General features: G+C 36.6%; 1 protein-coding gene and 1 long non-coding RNA gene across 4 annotated transcripts; one reads left to right on the top strand and one right to left on the bottom strand.

The window, feature by feature from the left end:
• Window positions 1-34: 34 nt before the first annotated feature.
• LOC106153342 (trafficking protein particle complex subunit 8) lies at window positions 35-20,629 on the bottom strand. Of its 3 annotated transcripts, XM_087010629.1 has the most exons (29): window positions 20,312-20,629; window positions 19,691-19,891; window positions 19,272-19,361; window positions 18,712-18,886; window positions 18,025-18,051; window positions 16,298-16,445; window positions 15,831-15,957; window positions 15,216-15,559; window positions 14,857-14,951; window positions 14,463-14,613; window positions 14,008-14,111; window positions 12,650-12,755; window positions 10,458-10,661; window positions 9,629-9,781; window positions 9,125-9,236; window positions 8,152-8,343; window positions 7,768-7,928; window positions 7,076-7,447; window positions 6,260-6,660; window positions 5,951-6,083; window positions 5,313-5,409; window positions 4,650-4,721; window positions 4,407-4,456; window positions 4,134-4,280; window positions 4,051-4,086; window positions 3,582-3,686; window positions 3,013-3,158; window positions 2,526-2,618; window positions 35-2,317 (listed from the first exon to the last, which is right to left on the bottom strand). In XM_087010629.1, the coding sequence occupies exons 1-29, from the start codon at window positions 20,466-20,468 to the stop codon at window positions 2,032-2,034; spliced, it is 4,485 nt and encodes a 1,494-aa protein (XP_086866755.1). In that variant the 5' UTR covers window positions 20,469-20,629; the 3' UTR covers window positions 35-2,031. The 3 variants fall into 3 exon arrangements, with proteins under 3 accessions (XP_086866755.1, XP_013382684.2, XP_013382686.2); XM_013527230.2 differs by lacking the exon at window positions 4,051-4,086 and having other exon boundaries at window positions 4,098-4,280; XM_013527232.2 differs by lacking the exons at window positions 4,051-4,086; window positions 18,025-18,051 and having other exon boundaries at window positions 4,098-4,280.
• Window positions 20,630-21,959: 1,330 nt separating this feature from the next.
• On the top strand, window positions 21,960-24,636 carry LOC106153328 (uncharacterized). The gene is made up of 2 exons (XR_015334162.1): window positions 21,960-22,781; window positions 23,588-24,636. It is a non-coding gene; the product is annotated as an uncharacterized LOC106153328 (long non-coding RNA).
• Window positions 24,637-26,967: the final 2,331 nt, after the last annotated feature.

The raw sequence follows: 26,967 nt of genomic DNA, 5'->3' as shown, positions 1-26,967 counted from the left end.
GTGGGAGAGGCCATCAAACACAGAAAACGCTGAGTCCAGATAAATGTATCTTATTGTAAACTGAATCATCATTGAAAACATTTACAGATGAAATGTGAAAATGATCCACGGTTTTTAGTATTTACAAATACGCATAGAAAACTTGTTTAAATCTTAAATACATTTCCATTTACGCCATTGCCCATAAACATCACACAGCAGAATACCCGAAAACATATTTATCAGTCTGGAATCATATTAAATATCTTAATTAGAAAGTAGCAAGCGGCCAGATTACTCAGTGTCATTCTTATACCATAGGCTTATTGAGCATGCAAGTTCTGGTAGTTAAATTGTCTATTTAAGTAGCTGTATATAATTTGTTCTATTAGTAGTGAACTCGCTGTACACGTATATTACAGAACACTTCACGAAGCTACATTCTTATCGTTTTTACTACAATCTTTGACAACTATCTCTGCTTTGAACGGGTTTCCTGACCGCATACCGTCTAGAAAATAAAACGAACAAACAACCCTTAGCCACGAAGATTTCCTTGATCACGCTTTGATTATGTGGGAACAAAATACATAAGTAAATCCTTATCAGATGCTTAAATTATATCATCTCTGACGTCATAAATAACCAACCAATAACAAACGTTCCCTCAGTTAATAGGCATCGACACGATATCAAGATGAAGACATAAATAGCTTGGAACGATTTACCTATAACCTACCGCATTTCTGGAGGATGGCATAAAGAAAAGTAGTTAACACAATGAATTACGAGATATTTTCAACTGATATAGAAAAACACCACTTAATTCACATGTTTCAGAAATCGGAAACATTTTTACGGAAATCAAATTAAAATTTAAACTTTTTTTGGTGAATGAATAAATTGATCATTTCTGAGCGGACGTAACTCATTGCTCATGAAGTCAGCAGCTTATATATTACCACTATGGGTCCGTTGTTGGTTGTGCAAGTATTATGTAGTTATACTAAATTACCCAGAAAAAAATGTCAATTAACAATTTTTAATTCACATAAAACTCCTCTCCTCTCTTTACCTTACATACACACAGGCACACACTTATACACAAACAAACAAACAAACAGGCTTTCTGTCATTCAACCGTAACATTTTCTATCCTTTACAACTTCCTTTGAAACACATTATTCTGGTTTGACTAATGCAAGCATATAAAAATGAAGCTTTGACTTGGACACCGCTTGGTAGTTATTTCGTCTACCAAAGACTTAAAGAAACTTATTAACATACCTTATGGCAATGTAGAGCAGTGATGCTCTGTAATATACTTGGAATTCTTACATGTTTGTGTGCTATTGGGTAGCACTTCACAGATTCATATAACAATGTATGACATTGAAATGTTCGTACCACAAATACCATTTTGCACCAACAGGGAATAAAAAATCCAATGGGATGTTTACATATCTATGTACATGTTGTTGCACTTTAAAAAATAACATACAAGTTATTTCCATTGCCAAGCACTGCTGTCTCAATACAGAAAATTCACTGATGAAAAGATACCAACAACTTGATCACAAACTTTCGCAGAAGTGCAATTGTTCAAGAAATATAACATTTTTCATTTAGAATTACCATGTTTCACACTTTATATTGAAAATATAGAATTGCACTCAACAGTTAATTTTCAGCAATTTAAAACCCTGAATTAAACAAATCTTTCATTTCCTACCTAAATCTTGACAGATTTTTCGAATTTACAAAATCATATTTTGCCTCCCAGACAGACTGTACACACACATTCTGACCAATTATCACATAAACTGCAAAAGGCAAAGTTCATGTTTCACAGCAATGACAAGAAAACAAGGCAATTATTTTTGCACACTCCCATCTTTTAACTGTAATTTACCACAATGAAGCAGAATACCATTTAACAGCATGAAATTTTTTTTTTTCATACATGAACAAATTTCAAGAAGCACAACTTCCATTTACGTCTCAACTGAACCTCCTATCCATGTCTTCTCATCTTCTTTCACAAACAAGAACCTAACTTGACGTAAGAGGCTCTTGTTTAACTATGGCAACAGATGGCGCTGGATGCTTCTGTACAACCATATCAATGTCAAGGTCACTGGACTCCCTCAATACCCCTGCTGCCACCTGGAGCCTATTCAAATTGTACACTCCAGGGGAGTTGAAACAGGCCACCAGGTGGAGTGTGTGTGTCTCTAGGGGCTGGAGCTGGAGTGTGCTGTGGATTTTTCCAGACCAGCTGAAACCTGACGATGTTGGCTCCAGGATGATGTCAGAGGTTGTGGATTCAGCATGGGATCTGAAGATGAGTGTGAAATATTATTGTAATATTACACAGAATTGCCACATATCTGGTGTGCATGTTTTGTCACGTAAACAAATTATCTTATGTGCACGTGAATGATATTTTAAGTAAAATGTGCATGTGCGTGCGTCCACGTGCACGACTGAACGCACGCGCGTGTGTGTGTGTGTGTGTGAGAGAGAGAGAGAGAGAGAGCCTGTACCTGTGTGAGCTGGGTTCACGGGAAGACATATCAACTTTCACTGTGTTCTGTGATGTGTTATGCAGCACTATACTAACTGGCATGTAACACAGCCTGAAATAAACAATAATACGGGATTTGAATTGACAAATATATGACAACACAATTATTTGACTTTTAAATGAGTTATAAAGCAGTATTCCCTTCATCTGAAATTTTAACACAAGTTTAAAGACATTAAAGCAAATACCGTAAGTCGTTATACTTCTAAGCAAAAAAAAAAAAAGGTCTTCATTTAAGGACAGCCATTTGACTAATTATTGAGACAAAGCGCTCAACTTTCCTCACATTGCATCATATTCAAATTAGTGAAAATGAAGAAGTATCTGGCATTATGCACCAAAGTCACAGTAAAACATATAAAAGCTAGTTTTTCATTTCCTAAAATAAATTACACAGTACAATGGATAAATGTAATATATTTTCTTATCAGCATATGCTAACTCACCTGTTCTTGTGGAAATTATGCAGTACCGTCATATTGTGCCGTAAGCATATCTTGAGTAGCTGAGAGACCAGTTCAGGATTGGGGTGGCTTGGCAATGAAGGGGCGCGGTCCTTGATTATTTTCACTGGGGCATGCTCTACAGGCACCTGTATGCATGGAATTAAATGGCAAAGTTTATCAACCTATTAAAATACCAGGGAAATTATAGAATCCATACACTAAACAATGTACATAAAACAAGTAAAATCTCATCCACTTCTATGGGTAAAACAGCAGCGAAATCAGATATAACAGTTAAAATAAACATAGCTGCTTTGTAATATCCTTCAGTTGCCAAGATACTTACAAGTTATACTCAAATAAATTTCAGTTTTTCACAATATCAAAAATATGTTAAGGCAAATTATCAATTTCTGCATAATTCTATGGATTTGTCCAGTTCACAAAAAGGACATATTTGATATATTTCACAAAAAGGAAGTTTTTATTAAATCTAACACTGGACTTACAATTTGGACAATCTTTTTTAAATTCTGTATATTTCAATCTCTGTATATATTTGTCCCTACCTTGCTCACAGCAGGGGAGTAGGCAGGGGTATCCAGGCTGTCTATATGGAGGTGATGTTGTCCCTGTATTGTCCCTATAGCACCACTCTCTGTCACCACCTTGAACTGATTATGAAGATAATATTGATGAACAAAATGGACTGGGCAAGATCTAGATAGAGAAAAATCTTGCCTATATTAAAAGTTTTGCTTTCAGTTCATGGTCAACCATTCAAAGCAAGTGAAGGTCAATCATTGTTTTCAAAATATTTTCTAAGCAGCATGACCAAATTCAAAGTTTCAGTTTCAAAGACTTTAAGGACTCCTTAAAATCATAACAGGTGTCATTATCAAGTTAAGAATCGAGCATTATTTTTGCTTTCTACAGTCTAACTTTCAAATGAGTAATTGCCAGTTTGTGAACGTTAACGAAAATCTTAGGCAATTTCTTAATGCTCAGTAGTTAGCTTGCTGCTATTAACATTCTTACCTTCCAGAGAACAACTAAGCTAAGATCTATATGTGCCTGATCCTCACCTTCCAGAGAACAATTAAACTAAGATCTATATGTGCCAGGTCCTCCAGACCCTGGTCCTGTGACGGTGGGGTGGGGGTGGTCTGGGGTACAGAAGGATCCCCCTCACTGCTACTTGACGCCAACTTCCACGTCTGGCGAGACTTAAAGCAGAAATCACAGCATGGGCTGCCTGTGCTACTGATCTGAAAGATGATGACAGTTTTGTTTTTATTATTTATTTTCTTTATAATATCATGATAATTGCTGATGTAAAACTTATATTTAAACAGGTTTCTGCTGTGGTTACATAAATCACTTTGAATTCTTACCTGATGCTGATCAAATGTGACATCTGAGAAAATCAGCTTTGATGATGACACTGTAATAAAAAAAATGACAATTTATTTGAAAAAAATCAATTTGGTTGAAAAAGCAGATTTGGTAAAAGGTAAAAAAACAAACAAAACAATCCTTTGGTTAACTATTACAGAAAAAAAAAGTCATGTCATCTGAGTAACAATGAACAAAGTTACAAGCACTACTAGTATATTTTAACATCACAAAAAAATTACCTGCAGCACAGTCCTGACACCTAGTGGCCTTGAATGACATCAATAATGACTCTGTGGCACTTAACTTCATATCTGTAATTAACAAGAATGATCACTTTAAAATCCTGCATTTTGTTCCAAGTTTCTATTCATTTAATGTTAAAGCAAAGCAACAACTATTTGAAATGTATACAAGTTATTATTCTCAATAAATCATAAAAGGCGTCAAAAAATAATAAGCAAGTGGAAATGAAGATAGTGACTCAAATACTTCACAAGTGTCATTCTCAGTATCTGATATTTATGAACAGGTAAAAACTGCTTTTAGGTTAAAATACAAATTAAATGCTTAATCCCTGTGCGTGCGTGCGTGCGTTCGTGCGTGCATGCCTGCGTGCATATGTGTATGCTTGTTTGACCTGACACTGGGATACAACAGTGTTCAAAATGATAAAATCCACTTTATTCCAGGTGTGAATGAATTCTAGAACTCACCTGTATGTGGTCTGGTACTCAGGTGATGCAGTGTCCAGGTGTATATTATCTTATAGAACTCACCTGTATGTGGTCTGGTACTAAGGTGATGCAGTGTCCAGGTGTATATTATCTTATAGAACTCACCTGTATGTGGTCTGGTACTAAGGTGATGCAGTGTCCAGGTGTATATTATCTTATAGAACTCACCTGTATGTGGTCTGGTACTCAGGTGATGCAGTGTCCAGGTGGGGCTGGCACAGGACACCTGCAGTAAGCTCACCTCCAGCACACTGGCATCAAACACCTGGAACAGAAGAGGACAGCAGCTGTCACACGGAGGTATGGTATGGTATGGTATGGTATGGTATGTTACAGTGCATGGTATGACATGTTTTTTATGATATTGTGTGTTATGGTATAGTGTACAGCAGCCAGCACATGGTATTATATGGTGTTCTGCAGCTTTCATATTGTATGGCATGCTGTGCTATAGGTCAGTATCAGGGGCAGATTGAAGCCGTCTTCAGGGTCTTCCCGAAAAACATCAAATTTTCAAGTTTACATTGACGGGTATCTAATTTTTTCTGTTGGAAAACGGTCAAAAATGAAGGATGGATCAACAATGATAATTTGGAAGACTGTCAGAAAATATCTCTGGATCCGCCCCCGAGTATAGTATAATGTGGTTACATGTAATGCAGCTATCATTTGGCACAGTACTTCATGGGATAGTGTACTGTGACTTTCACATGGTATGGTATGGTATGGTATGGTATGGTACTGTGCAGTCAAATGCAACTCAGATCAAGGAGTCATTGTGTTAGATGTGCCAGCAGCACACTCACCTTCTCTGCCTCCAGTGCCAGCACCAGACTGTTCAGTTGTCCCCTCTTACTGGGAGGCAGCTTCTGGGCAGTGGAGGTCAGCTTCAGCGCATTGCTGGTCCTCATCACAGCAGTGTGGCGGACAACACGATGCCTGGAGTGATCAAATTACATTTACCAGTGAAAAGAAATGCATACATCGTATATAATATAATGTAAATGTATGATATACATAATTTAAAGGCTGCATCTCATTTTTATTAAGATTTGATACAAGAAAGAAAACATTCTACACCATTTGAAATATATACATCGTAGAAATGAACTCACCTCATCAATGGACATTTCCTATCAACTGGTTCATAATAAAACAGAAAATCCACATTATGGACTCCATTGATATCCAGTCCCCTAATCCACAGTGGGACACTGACCACTCCCCCTTGGTCTAAAATGTCACGTTTTAAGGGCACCTGCTGAGCGTCCTCCGCCCATAATTCCTTTACAACGTGAAGTTCATTGTGCACTGCTGACCCTGTCTGCTGGGAGTTGTACTGATATAGAGCAGAGGCCTGCGGGAGGGTGTCAGAGCTCCCAAAAGTACAGAATTTTGGATGGGAGCAGGCCATGTAGAGTTTGTGTAAAGGGAGAGGGCCCCTGTTGATGAACTCCACTGTCAGTTGTTGGACCTCTCCACACATCATTGTCTGGGGAACACCGTACAAGTTTACCTGAGAGAAAATAACAGTTCAATGATGGTGTAATCAAAAGATATATTAAGTCTTAGAGATACAGTTAAAAATTGCATAAATTGAAAACAGGAAGAAGTTTTGGCTGCAGACCAAATTATCACTTGAAATCATTTGAATACTCAAAATATAATAAAATATTTTTGATACATATATCATTTTTTCAGATTACAAGTATCAAATATTGAACAGGTATTTAGGGCAAAAATTGTGAAAATCCAATAAAGCATATTGGTTTACATCGGAAAATTATGATTTCATTTTTCAATAACTTTGATTAATTGTAAGATCAAAATTCCATTTAAACTTAAGCTAATTCTCCAACTTTGTAAATAAATAAATAAATAAATAAATAAATAAATAAATAAATAAATAAATAATTGATTAAATCCTTTACCTCTAACAGAGGCATCTTTGGCACAATTCGCACATCCAGTCTCCTGTCGGGGCCATAAATCTTGCTGCATTTCTCCACTTTGGAAGCGTTGAGGCGAGGCCCCTGCACCTCTATCACTTGCTTCCCCCTCACAGAGATACCACTGATAAAACTTGGCTTCTGCTCACCAGTATTGGCAATAACATTGCCACTGGTGGCGCTGGTGGTGTTTGTGCTGGAACTGCTTGTACCCAGGTTATAGGCGATGCCAGTTATGTGCAGCTCTCCTTCTTTTTTAGGAATCACAGACAACTGAAGAGGCTCCGTCATCAGGGCCTCCAGAACTAGCTCTGGAATCACCTCACTCTCTACCAATTCATTGGCTAAAGTTTTCTGGGAATAAAATGAAAGTGTCATGCAGGATTATATTTGAGTAAATAACAAAAATATACTATAATATCTAAAATATGGCTCAGAAACTGTGGCTCTAGTATCAACACAGATAATGAAAATGAACAGCAACAGAAAAGATAAGCGATTATCATAAATATATGAATGCAATTACACCAAAAATTCATTACAAATATTGTTTGATCAAGTTCAAATAACAGAAGTCAATGTGAAAGTCTCTGTTCCTGGGAGATCTTACACACAGTATTTCTTTTCAAGCAGTATCACCATAAAGAGGCATATTCTACAATATGGTCACTTACTTTGCCAGTTTCTACATGTTCATTGGTGATCAACTGTGGGGGCTTTTCTTGATTTTGCTCTTCATCCACATGAGGTAGAAAACTCCACAGTAATACAATGTCAGTCAAAACCAGTGAAATCTTCAGTGGATTGACCAATGTAATCTCCACAAAGATGGGTTCTGTAATGAATACATATACTGATATATTGTTTCACTGAAAATAAATCAAGTTCTGCCATATGCCAATTTATAACAAGGATTGTGACAATCAAATTTATTATGATTTAATCTAGAAACGAAAAATCCTAATGGATTAAAAATGCAATGCAAAATAAAGCAAATGAAAAGAAAATACTTCAACTTGAAAATATTTTTGTTTTTCAGTCAAAAAAAATCTACTTACCCCCTATGACTGCCACAGGGTGTGAACTGTTGTTCGTGAGGTCAGAAAAGCACTGGACACTGGGCTTGAAGTTGGCTGGCACTTTGCCAGGTTTGCCGGATACAGTTGCTGCCACCTTTTGTTCAAGTTCCATCCAAGACAAGCTTCTTCCATCATCTATAAATCCAACACCTGTGGCAGGGGTCTTATTGCCTGGGAAAAGAATATAAAATTTGAAGAATCAAATATATTCACAAAATGTCCAAAAACTAAATGCCTTAGAAACTTAGTATCAAATAATGAAAAAACTTCAAACTAGAAAACAGCAAAAGTGATATCCTTCAAGGGGTGGATCCAGAGATATTTTGGGACAGTCTTCCACATTATCTTTTTTGATCCATCCTCCATTTTTTGACTGTCTTCCGACAGAAAAATTAGGTACTCATCAATGTAAACTTAGAAATTTGACCGTCTTCCGGAAGACCCAGAAGACAGCTTCAATCCGCCACTGCCTTCCTTAGTTTGTGATTGCCATTATCAACAGCAAGGTCAAATCAGTGAGCTAAAGAAACCATAGACTTCCACTGTTGTTGTTGATATTATTACTATTATTATTATTTGAATTTTTATGTATTTGCCCAGTGTATAATGCAGAAGACATTTCCCATCAACAACTACAGTAAGTGTATTATGAATTACTGTGAGAGAGATGCAATCCTCAAACTTGATGCTGATGGCAAAGTTGCTTATAACATCTTTCACTCATGTCTATTTGAAAACTGTCACTAATTAAATATGTAATGCATATTTCAATGTGCCTCAAATTAACAAAGCCACATTCCTAATAAGAAAGATCCCAAACACTACTGATATCTTAAAACAACAAAGGAAATTTACAACTGTGAATGGATACACAAATTCTTACAGCAAACAATGCATGGTCATTATAGAAATCAAGCACATGTGATTAGGGCTATAATATAAGCAGGCCAACCTTGTGGACACTGCCCAGGTTGACAGAGCAGTACTTTAGCCGTGTTTCCATTGACAGAAGGCAGAGGCAACTGAGGCAGGCCGTCAACACTGGAGCCTTGCTGAAGGTGTTGCTGGAATATAACAATATTTAAAGTTTACATGTTAGTTACTTTATGGATAAGTAAAGAGGTATTTTACAAACTGTCACTAAATATTGGAGATCCACTGAAATTTACAGAAGTACTTCTAATATTTAATATTAAAGATGGAATGAATATTATAGGTTGACTTCTAACAACCACTAGCATAAACAGATAAAACAATTTATATTATTTCAATCATTAAATGAAAGCTGTTTTTTTTTTTTTTTGAAGCAAAAAAGTATCATATTTCTTGAAATGTATGTCTTATAAAGCACAAACCAGCAAACAAAAAGGCCGTGCATTATTTTGAACAAAGCATCAATGTTCAAGACCCCAAAGATGTTTGTGGAAAAAAAAATACTATTTTTTGAGCACATTACCTTGAATACAAACAGGTACTCCTTGAGAAATGCCCCCTGCTGAGCAGGTGTCTGTTGACTTGACCTACATAACAGATGCCTGAGAGCTGAGGCAGCGTTGTCTAACTGTTTCAGATTAAAGGACTGCCTGCCCACTGTGAAGTTGATGTGATCCTAAACAGAGTATTAACAACATCTTCATAAATTATATCTCCATAGAAACCTATGTGTTTAGATTATGTCTTATTTAGAACAAATTAATGTGTACTAGATGTTAAGTCTCTTTTTGATATTCATTTATCCCTGGATCAGCGATAGTGTTATATGATTTCAACAAGACTTGGTATGATTCACGAACAAAATGTAATTATTAAAATATATCACATCAGTTCAGCTGTCAAACTGAGGAAAATTGTCATGTACATCTGTTGGACATGCAAAATGAAAATGTCTGGTCTCCCAAGCTAAAAACAGTCTTACTTTCCATTGCAAGTATCAAGCATTAAGTTGGGTTAAAATACTCAAATTTGTCAGCTCTCCTACAACAATAAGCTTCTTAGAATCATTAGGTGCTCCATCAAATGAGGAGGGCACAACATCATTATTGTGTCAGACACACTGGAGTAGCGCTAGCAATATCTTCGTTTAGCCAAATCACTCCTTTTTGTAACTTTTTTCTTTTGATGGCTTCAATTTAACTAAAACAAGTCAAGTCAACCTATTTTGTTTAGCCAATTTAAGTCGGTTTTAGCTTTGGCTAGTGTTACTGCTACCTCAGTCACAGCAGAAATATATCTGGCACAGATTACATATCTAGTAATTAATTCAGAAAATTTACGGCGAAACCTACCTCTGCGAGTATCCAGTCTTTCCCCTTATAAACCTGCAGTGCCTGGCTGTAGGCTCTGAGGGCGTGGCGTCTCTGGCCTGCCTTGTTAAACCTGTGTCCAGCCAGGATCATGTGGAATGCGTACTTTCTCACCATGGGCAGCTTCATGTTGATAAAACAGTGGCCAGCCTGCTCCAGCATCAGGGCACTGCGGAGGTCTGAGTCCTGGAAAGAGAGAAAAAAATTGCAGCATTGAATATAATGAATAAATTACAAAAGTCGGCTGTAAACATTGCTTGGGCTTGTGATGTAATGTAAATGTGAAGCCAGTGAAATCAGAGGCAGATCTTATATGGTTTTTTTAAGGATATTACAAATGTCGAATGAGTCCAGTGTTTGGGGACACTTAAAATTTGAGGATATATTATTTATAAAAAACATCTCTTCTCAAAACGTAAACATGGTTCCAGACACTTTTCAATGAGGATAAAATATAAGAAAAGCAGAAAAATTAAGACAACTTTATGGAAAGCTGTTTAAAAAATGGTGATTTGGAAATATCTCCTTAGATCACTTTTTGTACATGGGTGATCTCCAGGGGAAGGGTCTCTGATATACTTACATATAAAGACTGTGAAAAAAACATTAAAGACAATATGGAGCATATTAAAATCAAAACACAAACATTTAACAGCACAATTTTACTATAAAATGAAATTGGAGAAAAAAATATAACAAAAACAAAATTACAGGTGAACAACAAATAATGTCAGGACAACTACAACAAATACACACGAAAATGAACCAAAATATCCAACTTACAAGCGTAGTTTTACATGGATTACATTGCATTATCGTGTTCATTAAACATACCATGCAACAATAAGCAACATCACGGGGCTAATTTCAGTATAAATCTTATTTCTGCCATATAGCTGAATAAGTTCAGCCACAGCAAAAGTAGCGTGACTGATGTTAAGAGTCGCTTAAATACCTTTTTAACCAATAACTGAATACGCTGAGCCATGCCAAAAGTCAGTTACCCATTTTCAAAGCCAAAACAGTGATTTTCAATTAATTTTTTTCCTTGAAGCATTTTCCTTTTTTGAGGACAGAGTAGCTTGTCTACCACAACAGGTGACAATTTAACCCAGCAAGATCCTTATACAACAACTAAACACAATTTGTATAATAAATAAATAAATAAATCCTGTACATGGGTTGGAGTGTGTTTCAGTTTTTTTCACTAAATAATAAGCTTGTCCTGACTGTGACTTAGGGTCATAGAGGCAAATCTCTTCACTAATTTCCGAAACCGAAAATTTCACCTTCTGATACCATTCTACAGAAAGTTAAAGTTCTTCTAATTCACTGCAAAGTCATCACAGCATTTGAACACAGAAAAATTTCAAACAGGAAATGAAAATTCTGATCATGTTAACTTAAAATTCCTACCAACTCTGATTCACTTTCATAGACAACAATGCGTAATGCATTGTATTCACTTACCTCTCCAAAAACCTTGATCGACTGCATTGAAATATACAGAAGAAAAACTCAAACAAAAATAACACCCAGGGTGTATAATAATCATACTAGAATACAAGGGATGTCACAACCACAGCACTGAGGCTTCATAAAATGCATAATCCAAATGAAAAAATATTGAAACCACAAAGCAGTCTAGTAAATCTTAAAGACAGACAACATCATTGATACATGAAAAAATTTTGTTAAGTCAAATTCTCATTCAATGGAAAAAAAATTAAATGCATTTGCTCATTTTTAAAAAGGACTTCTGACCACTGAGATCAGATCTGATCCTATGAAATAGGACTGAGTCTTTCAGAATTTTCCCAAACCATCTTAAAAAAGTACTAAACACCTCAGTGTCCAACTTTTCAGTAAATATCCAACTTTATAATTTGTAGGGCATTATGGGCAGCTTTTATTTTCCTTTAATGACATATTGCAACTCTAAATCATATCTTTCCAGCTGACCAACTCATAATTAGATTCTGCCTTAAAGGCCCATGGTACTTAATGGGAGTGGCGCCCTCTTGTGATAAAATGGACCCATGATAAATGCCTGTAAAACTAAAGTTGGACCAGTTTATGTTTAAAACTTTCTTCAGTGACTGGTCACTATTCCTGTTTTATGCCAGTCTTAAGAGCCAGTAGGCAATTTAAACATTGTGACTATGTCCCCTCACCTCACTGGTCATCTTGATAAACTGCATAGCTGCCTCTGCATACATGCCTCTGCTCTTCAGTGCCTCCGTGCTCATCAAGGTGGCCCTGGTAGCAAACTGGGGAGACCTGGAGAATGGTAATAATTATTAACTTCAAAGACTTGCTCATCAAAGTGGCCCTGGTGGCAAACTGGGGAGACCTGGAGAATTTAAATAATTATTAAAGGGATAATAACTCTTCATATGAGATCTATATTTCACAATAAAAACCTTGTGAATAACTCATAGAAATATAATATATTCTGTTTTACCACAAAAACAGCAGTTATAGCTATTATTCTGATATCTGAACTTGTCTTTAGACCACGTGACCTCCATTGATGTCTATACTCTGTTAAAATTTCTTAAGAGATTTTAACAAAAAACCAAACTTTTTAGAAAAAAACCAGGGACTAACTTTGAATGTAAAAATGGATTCATTAACCATTGGTAAGTATGGGAAAATTGATGTTTACTCCAGGAAAATTCATTTTTTGGCCAAAACGAAGAGTTATTATTGCTTTAACTTTAAAGATCTGCTCATTCATTTTTTTTTGAAAGCATGAGTGAATAAAACCCTCTAGCAAATTAACTTGCAGATTTATGATAATAACACATACAGATAAATAATTTCACATACAGAAACTTCTAAGCCAAGCATTTCAAAACAAATAAACAACGTTTTAAGATATGAAGGCCTGAAATATTGTTCTAGGATCCACAAAATATTGACAAAAACTGTTCAGTCAAGCAAATGTGGAATGTGGTCACTCACTCATGTGATGCATGAATACAAAAGACCACACCTACTGAGATCACACACACACACACACACACACACACACACACACACACACACACACACACACACACACACACACACACACACACACACACACTGACTTTACTGGAGAAGGACAGAATGACATGATTCCTTTATAAGAAATAGACTCCACAATTTATGTAAGTGTATTTGTTTTAATTTATGAGAATCATTGTTTTATATTATACTTTTGAATATATTATATTGTATTTTTTTTTTTTTTATTTTAGTGACCGGCTATCGGCTATCAGCAATTTTGAATAATCTGAAAATAAAGCCAACTGTGTACAAAAAGGAGTTCTATGTTCTTTCTAACCCAAAACAAATATAATCTTCTGAAGAGGCCAACAAAATATAAATAGATTAAACTGTAAGAACTGACTGAAAATGTAATAAAATGAAATGAAAACAGAAAAAAAGAAAATGTCAAAATCCAGGTAAACTGTGAAATAAAACTGTATTCATTTAACCACATTCTCTTCCTGCCAAACTTAATGCAATCAACAATGTGACTTACTTGCACGTGTTGAGATAGGAGGCAATGGCAGACTCTATATAATGTGCTGGATACTGTCTCTGTGTCTGACTACCCTGCATAAACACTGCCAGGCTGGCCATTTCCTGCAAGGGAAAATGTGGTAGATATGATGCTGTCTCAACAGATGCAATTGGGGGTTCAATATGACAATGAAGTCCTTTGCACTCATGCAGAGACAAATTTTAAACACAGCCTCCAAGCCTCCAACCAAACACCAATGCATTCACACACGAAACAAGGAGACTTCTTATCCAGGATGAATCAAACCCAAGGAGTTACTTATATTGTAATTCATCACTGAAATTAACATTTAAACTCAACAGAAACAGTAACTTTTACATTAGAAGGCAAGTAAAGTATAGCAATGTACATATCTGCTGCTTGTGTGCACAACTATAGGTGTCACTGGCTGTTTAATGCAAGACAGGACTAACCAGTGCTCCAGCGTGGTGTAGCCAAGCATGATCATTGTTGAAGTCTCTCTTCAGGGCATGATATGTCTGGTAAGCTATTTCATACAACTGGAACATGAAGGCCAGGTCTGCCAGCCGCCGTGTCTGCATTTCTGGGGCTTCAGGTGTATAGCTGGACATGTGAATTGGGAAAGAACAATTTAGCAAAAATTGCAATCTATGTTTTGCCCATGTTTGGCTTTTTGGTATAGCTGACAGCATTAAGACTAACTGGACAGCCATAGATGGCCCAAAGTTTAAGTATCTGACCTGTATAATTCCCGATAACAAATAATAACTTAGTTAATTCTGTATGCTATGGAAATAACGTTACACTATCAAAGGTACTGCACAAGATGATGAATAAAATGCTTACACCACTGTTGTATTGTTCGTAGGCTTGTCATTGGGTTTGTAGCCACCAAACCACTTCTTAGCACCACTGAATAAGGAACGCTTACGAGATGACACCTGGAGATATAAATGGCCAAATATATAAGATAAAAGTTGTTTGTTTCAAATGGTTTTAATAGAATGGCTTCAATACAGATTTAAATACAAAACATTTATCCACCACAAGTAGTGAGCCATGCCTCAAATTTATTCTGAAATGTGCAAATTGGGAGCGGAAGACAAAATTTTCAATACGAGTCCTTATATCAAAACTTTTTGTCCGTTTCTTTGTCACCACACTAATTAACCATTTCCAGCATGAAGAAATAATCTACAGTTTACCTGGTCATTTAGAGTCCTGATCATCCTCTCAGCCCATGGTATCAGCCCTCGAACCAAAAACTCGTGAATGAATATCTTCAGCCTGTCATGGTCGCTTGGTGTCAGACAGAGTCCATGCTGACTAGACGCAGCAAGATCGCCATTGACTACTGGCCGAGCTTTAGCTTGTGTTTGATTGGGAATGCCTTTAGATTGAGCAGAGGGGTCTGCAGGGGTGCCATCTGTGCTGTCTTGCTGCTGCTGCTGCCCTCTGTCAGCCGTTTCACTCCAGCCACCATCTACCGTGTTGTCATCTAGAGGGTGTGACATCACTGGGGCAGAGGCACTCTTCTGCATGCTGGGTTCTGAAAAGGCAGCAAAAACAAAATGGCGATTGAGCCAGCGGTAAAAAGGCAAGGTGTGACAGAATTTTTTTTTTTAAACATCATATCCACAACAGGCAAATCTTTAAAACATGATAAAAACTGACAAAATATGGTATATTTTAGTGACTGATATTGCCAAGAAGTGTATTCAGCAAACAGTGCCCATGGCATTAACAGTCATAGTTATCTAAAGAGAGGGTGTTTGATGCTGCTTGTACAAAACATGAGCAGTAATCTTTATGATTGGTACCTTCTTTGACCTCTGTAGCATCTTCTATGACAGTCTCCATGCGCAGTGTTCCCTCACCTTCTGTGACCCTGGAGGGAAAACTGGAGTCATTCTTGCTGAACAGGCTGGCTTCCATATCCAATGACTCCTATAACATACAACAGTATAGTAATACAATTAATGGGTGGATACTGTCTTCTTCAGTCTTTTTATTCCAAAAACACACTGAAGCATGTGTTCAATAACAAATGAGCCAAAGCCAACTTGGCTAAATTGCTCAAGACGAGGCCTTTTTCAAAGTAAAGCATTTTATCATTTTTCTAGAAGTTTCTTACATGTCACAGCAGGTTTTATTTACTAGAGAACACTTCTAAAATTAGGAAAATATCCATTAACCATTGACTTCTTAAAACGTTCTAATGCCTTGGGAGGGTCTGTAATCAATATTACGTGAGATGCACGCATGAAAATATTAACTGTCCATTTACCGAATCATTCTTTGGCATAAACTGGCTCCACGGATCAGGTTCATTGTTCAGGTTCTCCTTGCTGCTGACGGACCTGGAGTTGATCTGCAGCAGGTGGCAGCTCCCTGCCCCATACATGGACTTCATGCTTTGATACACTGCATCAGCCCTGAAGTGGCAAAATAGGGTAAAAACTTGAAAATTTCCTGACTTAAAAATTAACGAATTTCTTTAAATGTTGGAATCAGACATGGCGATATTTGGAGACAAACTTTTCAAAATTATCAAGAGTCTCTTTTTCAAGTGTGATGAAATTTTCAAAAGATTTTCTTCTGCAGGGAATCATCTTCTGACAAAAATTTCAAGACCAACTATATTTTCAAGTTTTTATCGTGTTTGTTAATTAAAAATACAGAATTAAACCTGATAACATACTGAACAACATCTACATACAGATAAAACTATGACTGATGTACATGTGCTGTACATCTCTGTGCATTACACATCTTATATCATTTCTTTATCCTTATGAAATTGATTTCAAAAGTGTTTCATTAGCAGTAAACAGGTTAACTTTCTTTTCCTAGTAGATTTCTCCTTAGTTCCTTTTTTATAATATGATTTTAGTCTTAATACTTCAGATAAGTCTTAAAACTTCTTTTGGACCCCAGGAAACTTTGTGGATTGTTTTTGTGCCAAAATCCCACACAAAATCCATCAATGCATGCAGCATAAATCATATCTGATTTCACAAAATCTGCAAAAATTAAATGGTCTTGTGATAGTGGAAGATTTCAAAGGTGCAGACATTTCGCTTTATCCACAATTAAAAAAACATATATAATATTGCTTTAGCCCCCTACCTGCATAACTTTCAAACACTTTCTCTTACAAAAAATCGCAATGAAACTTTTCTCTCATCTCATTGTTACAAGGTTACATTACTTAATATATTGACAATAAGAGAAAATCCCTTTGCCAGACACCAACTAGCACAGCCACTAGAGAGAGAGGACTTCCCAGGTCAATTACATATTCTACAGGATCATCTGCCTTCACCTGCTTATATTGATATATTCAATATATAGAAAACTATATCACTATTTATTACAAAATAAATAAATAGATAAATAATTAAAATTTAATTAGATGGATAAACAAATAAATTATAAATACATAAGACATTACTTTGAAAGGGCAATTCTACACATTTAAATACAAGTGAATGATTGGGAAAATGTGAATTTTTTTTAGAAATAAAACATTTTACTGAGTTAAAAGTTTAATGACTGTGTATGCAATAGAGTTCCATAAAATATAAGTTTTAGATTTACTTTACTGCATAAGCAATACTTTCTTCTTCTTATACAAAAGCATGGATTTGCCTAGCACTACTTTCAGAATGTCTCAACATATACACAATTGCATTTCCAAAAAGAAGTCAATGACAAAATGAATCGATTGAGATTTTTCATAGAAGGTTAGCTTTCTCTAACTGCAAATCAAAGCTTCAGTTACTCAAACTGAGAGATTTAGTTTAGTTTAGTTCAAACAGCTATTAAACTAAAAGCAAAACACAAAACAGCAAAAAAGGAACTGATTTCATTAGGTCTTTTTTTTAAACAGTATTATTCAAGGCAAGTGCATATTGGTATATGATTTAGTTGAGTGACATATGAAAAATGAGAATTCTTGCTACACAGAAAGCAAGTTGTGGCAGTGACATGTTACATAAGGGTCATACTCACTGCACCATCCTTGGGCTGTAGACATTTCTGGAATATACGGCCAGATTTATTCATGTTACCTATGTACCCTAGAGTTCATATTGAGGCTTAACCTTACCCCTACAGATTTTGAAAGCAAGTTATCATAATCTAACTTTTTTAAAAAATATATGTAGTTAAAACAAAACAAATAGTAAAATTGATATCAAAAGCTGAAATATTTGCCAGCAGTAATCTCCAGCGTTTTCAAAGTTGCACTTTGTCAGAGTGCAGATATATGATTATTAATAGGCCATTCCTTGATAAGTCTGGGCCATATTAGAAAGGCACAACTTTGTCCACTTTCCTGCATCTAATAAACTGCTAGAGCAGACCCAAGGTGTTGCTGCAAGTACTCTTTAGGCTGGGGAAGAGTTCATATTCTATAAGTCAGGACGTAAAACTTTTTTCTTTTTATAATTTGAATTTCTATATTATTGTTATGGTTACAGATATTGTTAATCTTAGACTATTATTATTTTTTTTTTTTTTGGCCCAGGATAAAAAAGTTAATAAATCATTTTATGCTGAAAGAAAGACTACAGCATATGCGTTGAGTTGGCCAGTTAAAACCCTTGCATCAACGAAAAAAAGCACCAACACAGGCTACCTGTTCAGTGTACAATATTCATCAGTTCATTGTACCACCTGCGCCCTGTTCGTACTTACTTGGATTCCTCTCCTTCAGCCACATCATGCACCAAGACAAAGTACTTGAATGTGTTAGGTGAGAACCACTTGGGTGGCTTGGTGGGTGACTGGTGCTGCTGCTGATGCTGTTGTTGTGACAGCTTGGCAAACTGGTCCATGGGGTCTGGGTTGGAGGAGGATACGATGAACATACCTGGGGGAACAGTTCAGGAAAATAACTACTGCCAATAAGTCAGAGAACCTGGATGGCCTCGTTCCCTAATGCAGATGCTACATTAGACATTGAAATATGGGAGGTTAACTATATTAATAATCAGCTGTTGATTGAAGAAAAAGTTACTTTATTCTTACTATCTCTAAAAGTAGGAAAGGTGCTTCAAATTTCTGGTTACTGACAAAAATAAATAAATAATAATGAGATAATCTTTCAAAATTTCTTTACATTTTGTATTATATTCTCAGTGCAGTCAGTCCTTTTTTATATGGTCATGAAAATAATCACTCTGAGCAAATAAAAAACAGGATCTCCATTTCTTAAATCATAACCCTTGAATATGGTTCAATCTGTTCAAGGATACAAGACAGGAAGTGCTTGAGGAACTCATGGTCTGATGGATAGGCCACTTCTAGGAAACAGTCCCGATACACCTCAAACCATGGGGTGGTGGCTTTGAAGAGAAGGCAATTAATATATACATTACAGGATTTTCTACCTTGTTAGGTTTTACATTTTAGCTTATGCCTGAATATCATGTCTTTTTAGAACTTTATTTGGATCTTTCAAATCATTGTTACACTATACGACCACTTATTTTAAATAGTAGTTCATTGAATACTATGATACCATCAACATAAAATGTGACACATGAAACATGAAAAAACAGCACAATTCTGATTTAATACAAATAAAATATACCATATAAAACATTCTCGATGCCATCACTTAAAACAGATAGATCATGTACTATCTTCATCTATTCAGTCAGATAAAACTTACAGCTAATCTGGAGATCATAGTCTCCCACAGTTAGCACTGTCCCCTTGGTGTTGTCCATGTTACTTGGGCAGGCTCCGGACACGGTTTCGTTCATGAGCCTCTTTGCCATGGTGGGCTGGTACAGAGACTGCTGCATGTCCTTAACAATGATACGGAGGCTCTTCACAACATGGGGAATGCCACCGGGGTCACGGATATGAGCTAAAGTAAAGAACAAAACAAGTACTAATTTGGTCAAATGTTTTCTTCACATTCAAAATTACGAACCCTTATTTTGTTTTCTTTTAAGAATATCCAAGATTCGAAAGTGACGACATATCGCGTTCTTCTTTTTTGTAAGTTATTTAATTATTAACTAAATAGGTTTTTCTGTAAGTCGATTATACTCAAAATAAATGACATTATTAGATATGAAGGACTTCAGGTCTACATCTAAATATTTTAAACTGATACCTAATATCATTTAAAAAAATTATTTACTGTTAATGATCCAAGTAGACTACAAAATCAAAACAAATTTCATGGGGATCAAAACAGTCCAATTGCACAAATCTATGGAGACACTATGCAAAATACAAATGGTGGTAGGGCTTCAAGCAGGTTTTTATTTTAATGCCATACCTTCTGTGCTCAATCTGCAAAAAGGCTGAATTAACTGAACGAAGGAAAGATTATTTTTCTGGCACAATTTCTCTGCATCAGCGCTGCACAGTACAGCCACCATCGGACTGAAGGCATTGGTGATGAATTCCTCAGCCGTCTGCTTGCACTGGGCCATCTTTAGTGTCTAAGTACATACAACATGGGTTTTCCTGCTTTCAATATCAGTTTGTTCGTATGAGCTTCTTAGTATCACGATAAATTTCTTTACAGCGGGGAGGAACTGCCTACTTTTCCTCCATGTTGGTCGATTTTGGGTACACTGCGCATAGTTGTGCGCAAGATGTGACACGAGATTTCAAGGTCAAGGTCTACTGTGGTCTCAACTACAGCATCCCCCCCCCCCCCCTCGCCACTCCTTTTAGAGAAATAAATTCTGGTTCTGTGTAGCCTGAAAACTACTCTTATCCTCCTTGCTTAAACATAGAGCAATCGATGTTATTATGCAATGGGAGATAGGGCCTAGAAAATAGACTTTTTTTCTTTTTTTTCATCAAATCTGTCATAATTGTTTAATTTGGAGAGACGATCGATAGGCCTACTCATCTATTTTCACGCACGATTTACTAGTTCTTAGGTTAGGTAAGCGAATTTCTACATAAAATGAACGCTGTGGCAAAGCTTTGTTAAAGTTTAAATGATTACAATAAATGTATAAGACCTACCTGTTACAATGAAAGAGCCACCCAATTTTAATGCAAGCGAAAAAAACAAGAAACTAGCCTACATAATTTTGCTTGTGTTTATTAAAGAAAAACTCTCTGTTTGATATCCCTTTAATTTGAATTAAAAAAAATCCTTGCTTTTTCTATAGATAAGGTTAGTTTAGACCAGAAGTGAACAAATAGGAAAAAGAAAAATGCCTCCTATTTCTATTAATAACAGATAGGAAATGAAAAAAGTTATAAATTATAAATAAATCCACTTTAAACACGCTCGAATTTTCAGAAACCTCGAGTGCAGTTGAGATAGTCCTTCAGATCGTTTTAGCCTATCTTTGTCGCTGACTGTGCTTTATCAACAGCTGCAGATGTAGCGTTTATGAGGAGGGAAAGGCATCACGTAAACAGATAAAGTCATTCATAATTTATATCCTTGGTCGCTATGATAAACAGATGAAAGCGAAAGGTCTGCAGCTGTACGTGACTTGATACTGGGAGGACATGAGGTGAACACACGTACAGATCACGTGTAGCTATATAATGAACCGCAACTAATCAATCTATCATTCTGAATTCGACCCTGAGAGACCGACCCTGAGAGATTAAAAATATTACGTCTTCGACTGCGAGCGACTCCCTGGCTATCACTCACATTATAACACCGTTCCGTGAGGATTTACATATTTCGCCAGGCCAATTTCACCGGTAAGACGATTGAAAACGTTTTCAGTGTTATGCTTTTCATTATTTTACTTTTCCGATATAAAATTTAATTGAATTTAACTTTGAACGAATGCGCATGACCACCCACAAAACAAAACCTGTACGCTTTTTAAATTTTGAAATGAAACTTTTTATTCAATTTAACCACAAACACTGAAGCGATACTTCAAATTCATTTAAAATTGGTTATATCATATAAACGTCAACAAATTTATTTTAGATGATAACAGTATTTTGGACGTCGATAAGAAAACAATGTCTGATAACGATAACACTTCTACTGTGCTTATCATGGCACGGGAATGTTGAATCAGCTGTTTACTGGGAAGAGGCGAATGATGTGACGTATTGCACGTTGCCTCGTGATAAAGCATTACCCGACCCTGACTGGGGAAATTGCACCCCCAAACCCGAGGACTATCTTAAATGTGTGTATTATTGGACAAATGCATCTGCTACAAGTGCTAGGATTCGTACACACTACTTAAATAGAACCGATGCCGCTTACTCGGACTATGTGCTTTTCATCGGTCGGCCGCTCATTTATTGTATTGGACTGATTTGTAATATCTTGTCTATTTGTGTTTTCTCCTTAAAAACGCTCCGCCAAGTTGCGACCTGTCAGTTCATGATTGCAATAGCAGTGTTTGACATTTTAACTATATTGAACGGATTTTTATACTGGATTGAATACGAGCTCCTCGTACCAGTGATAACAAGACATTTCGCTCTGTGCAAGATCTCCGTATTTACAATATACTGTGCACCAGAAATCAGTGCGATCACGTTGACTCTAATGAGCGCCGAGCGACTTATGAGAAACTTGAACACTTCAGCTCACGAAAGATGGTTCTCTATAAGAAGAACCCGTATGTACATTGTAGCTATTGTTTTGGTCATGGTTTTCCTGAACCTCTACATCTTTTTCTCCAACATATTTTTTAAAGAATGTTGCAAAAATGTTTGTTGGAATATATATCATGAGGGCACAGGTGTATTACAACTCCACGAGGAAAACTGCAAAAATGGAAATGGCAGCGACTGTAGTAAGTATAGTCACAAGCTTCTCTGTATTCTATTTAAGGCCAGAAGGAGGCTTGAAAATCTGTTAAATTGATTGCATAATGCCACATATTCCAATTACCCTTAAAAATGTAGATTCCAATTTTCATGTTTAGTTGAACTTCTGTTCTTAATCAACATGAATTTTGTAGAGGAGAGGGTTAATTTATAAGCCATCATGAAAGGATCGCCTCCATCCACTGTAATGTTATACCCCCGTCACACTTAATTGGAATCAGCAGGAATCAAGAAGAATGAGGCTGAATGAAGAATTTTAGAAATTCGCACCACATTCGGGAAAAAATTTAATTGACCTTAATTATTGTAAGAGTACCGTTGGAATACTCAGAATGCGCTTGAATTCACCTGGAATCATGGGTGCACTTTCGACAGTTTTAGCTCTCAAATGCAGTTCGAATGTAGTTGGAAAACTAGGAATATCTATAATGCTGTCAGAAGGCAGTAAGAATATTTAGAATATACTTTGAATGGCGTACTAGTGTAGTTCGATTGCTGGCAAAATTAATATTTCACATTCGAAACATTCTGTAAAACTATTTGAGATGCACTCGGAATTTTTAGAATGCTCTTTGAATATCCAGGAATGCACAAAGAATTGTCTTTCCGACGGCATTCTAGTTCATTCTGCCTCTAGTGTGACGGGGGTATTATGTACTGTGAAGATCGTGCGGTCAAGGTTTCCCTATCGTTTGTCACACATATAGGGCCTATATATGATTGCGCGATAATAAAATGTCAATTGTGACATGATCACCGATGTCATTTTCAGGCAATGTGAGTGCATTTGCCTTCTACAATGCCTATAGATGGGTGGCTCTATCAGTTTACTGGATCTTGCCATTTGTCGGGTTGCCTGTCATCAACGGATGGTTACTATACGAAATATGGAAGGAACGGCGGCGACGTAGCAATCAAGAATGCAGGCCGATTATTCCCATTCCAGACTTATCTGTTGAATGCTCGGGATACGACGAAGACAGTGATAAAGAAATTACGAAAATGTTAATACTCGTGACTCTTTCGTATTGGGTTATGACAACGGGGTTTAATTTTATGCAGGCGGGAATAATTGACGTCTACCACGCTTGCACTCCCGATGAACTGGTTAGAAATTCTACCATCTATACAATCGTTATGCTTCTCTTTTACTTGAATCACGCGTCGAATTTTTTTCTGTACTGCATCAGTGCTAAACCGTACCGCGACGAAGTGAAATGTATGTTTGCGCGCGGATACAGAGCTATCGCGATGTTGTTGCGTACCATCGTTACAAAAATACAAAGTTCCTTTCATAATACAGAGAATGACAAGAGATTGAATTCCGTTCCAATATCATTTCATAAGCGTGCCATGAGGAGCTACAGCTCAACTGATTCGCTTTAAAATCGCCCAACGCGGCATCCACAGGTGAATTTACGCGACAAATAATCCAGAACTTAGATCTTGTACGGTAAGCAAATGACTTACTTTGGAAGAGGATATGCAGACACCATGAGACATGCTGAAACGCAACTGAAATGAATATATTTTATGCGTCTCTCTCTCTCTCTTTACTTTTAGTAACCTCCAAAACTCATTTTAATAAGCTTACAGTACGTAATTTACCTTTGATTTTAAATGAGAAGTATATATAAGTATATGCGATATTGATATATATGTAATATGTGTTTCATGATGATGTTGTTTTAAAAGAGTTTTGCTTTGATAACCAAGAAGTGAAGAACTGGTAATTGTACTTTCGAGACTGCAATTCAGAAAATGTAATAATAAATAGAAAATGTAAAATAAAATGTTCAGTAATAAAGGCATTCAGCTTTCAGTATATTGATCAATAGATTTTAACTTTTAACTAGATAAAGAAACGCGGTTTGGAAATGGTCCTGTTATATAACTCGGCTGATAGCTTCCTGATGCAGTTGTTAGAGTTGGGTCGGTCTGAACACAGCAATCCAATGAGCCAATTAGTTAATATAGGCCTACATGCCGAGGATTTAATAATAATGATGATAATAATAATAAAACTATTTTGCTTGTCGATATCTACGCACAATGTATTATAAAAAGACCGTACTCGTCTACTGTTTTCTTGTGAAACGAGGAAAAGATATTAGTCCTTGTTCCCCCACCTACTTAGACAATGAAATACTGGTTCTGTGTTCTGTGAAAAACTTTTTTCATACCTCTCTCTTGCCTTTTTTTTTTTAAATACAAGTATTCAGTGGGAGATTGGCCCCTGGAAAAAAATTACACTTTCTTTTTTCATCAAATCTGTCATACATGTAATTATTAAAATTCACAGAGACTATACTTTTCAATTTGTGACACACGTTTTCCTACTTGTTAACTTTAGGCTGGCGAATGTCTACATGAATAGAACACTGTAGCAAAGCTTTCTCATGGTTTTCATATATAGATCACCTTATACGCTGTACAGCTGAAACGACCACTAGAGATATTAGCGAATGAAGACTTTTGTGCTTGTGATAATTTTGTTTTCAAAAATCACCGTTTGATATTCACTTCATTTGGATTTTTAAATATCTGTTTAATAGGTAATGAGTACAGGTGAAAATAACAATGCATGCAATGTGCCCGTGCACCCTATGTTAATTATTACAATCAGTAGGCCTATATGGGACCTACACTTTACGATGACCAACTGAAACAACCACCGAATGCAACCGAATTGTGTATATTGTACATGATTATTAAAATGAAATAAAAAAGAAAAAAGAAACTTTTTGGTTGTGTTTATTAAAGAAAAGATCACCGTTTGATATCCACTTTATTTGATTTGAAATATTTGAAAATAGATAGACTTGCCCTTCAAGAAATCGACGGAAAATAGCTCTTTTTCAAATTTGAATGGGCACTGTAGAAAACATATAACAGCTAAAGCTCTCAAATTAGGCACATAGGTGTGATATCATGTGAAGAATAAGTTCCGTAAATTTCAATCCAAGCAGTTGAGTACATTTTGAGACAGAACGCTTTAATTGCGCAGCAAACCGTAACGCTAATCCCTTCAAGACATGAAGATCTCGACGAAAACCGGAAGTGCGTCATGACGTCACTCGCTTGTACTTGGAAAGCTGCTGGGTGATTTTCCGATGAGAAATATTTCGTGGCTTATACAAATGTTCGGAAAATGACCATGTAGATAAAAGAAAATTTACTAATCAAAATTGAAACTGCGTAATTACATAGAAAAACATTGTGCATTTCTGACCTCGACTTGTCAGTTTAAACAAAGTGTACTGAACGCATCGCAAGCAAGCACGTGAATGCCGCGTTTGATACTTTGTATCAGACGCTTCGTTTTACTTGACAACACAGTGTTTACAGGGGCCCGCACACGGTGAGCATTCAGCGCGCGCCACTTGCGCTGCGCCAGATGCTCGCGCTTCTCAGCTCCCCGCAAACGATGCGCTCTTTGCTCAGCAGAGGTGCCTCCCGGCCTGCCCCTAGCGGACGCACTGTGAACTGTGGGATCATGTGTTTAAGGAAACATTACATATTGTTGTTTTTTCTGATAGTAATGGATAATGGTGACCACGTTAATCAATCAGACTAACTGTTAATAACTGTGTACATTTTTGTTGACTTCACTGGGGGCTGCCATTTTTGTTTGTTTCCGGCTACTGGCACATGCGCATTGTTAGCATGGCGTGAGCAATCGGCGCTTGCACCCCGCACACGCTGAGACATTTGCCTCAAGAGACAAAAAAAAAAATCAAACACGTGAGAAATTTTGCTCAGCCGCGAGTGAGGCAAAAATCTCACCAAAATACCCCCGCACACGATGAGAAAACGGCGCAGCGCAAGTGGCGCGCGCCAAATGCTCACCGTGTGCGGGCCCCTTACGATGGGCCTGACAGGAAAAACAGTGCAAAAATTACGCACTTCCGGTTTTCGTCGATTTCTTGAAGGCGTCGATTTCTTGAAGGGCGAGTCTAATGAGCGCATGTAGATAAAAAAAAATGCGAACAATCGTCAATGTGTCCGCATCAGTGGTCCCATTTGCGTCCCATTTCGAAATCAGCGACCTAGCAGGTGTATAGGTTTAGTTTTGTGATAAGGACCTACAAGTCTCTGAATGTTCTTTTTTTATTTACGTGTAGGCCTACGTGTGTTCAAAATATTTACATT

Source organism: Lingula anatina, chromosome 4, assembly GCF_051362555.1.
Source record: "Lingula anatina isolate TDL-2025a chromosome 4, LinAna3.0, whole genome shotgun sequence".
NCBI classification, from domain to species: Eukaryota; Metazoa; Brachiopoda; class Lingulata; order Lingulida; family Lingulidae; genus Lingula; species Lingula anatina.
Note: the sequence above shows the minus strand (reverse complement) of the source record. Positions and strands in the feature narration are given on the sequence as shown.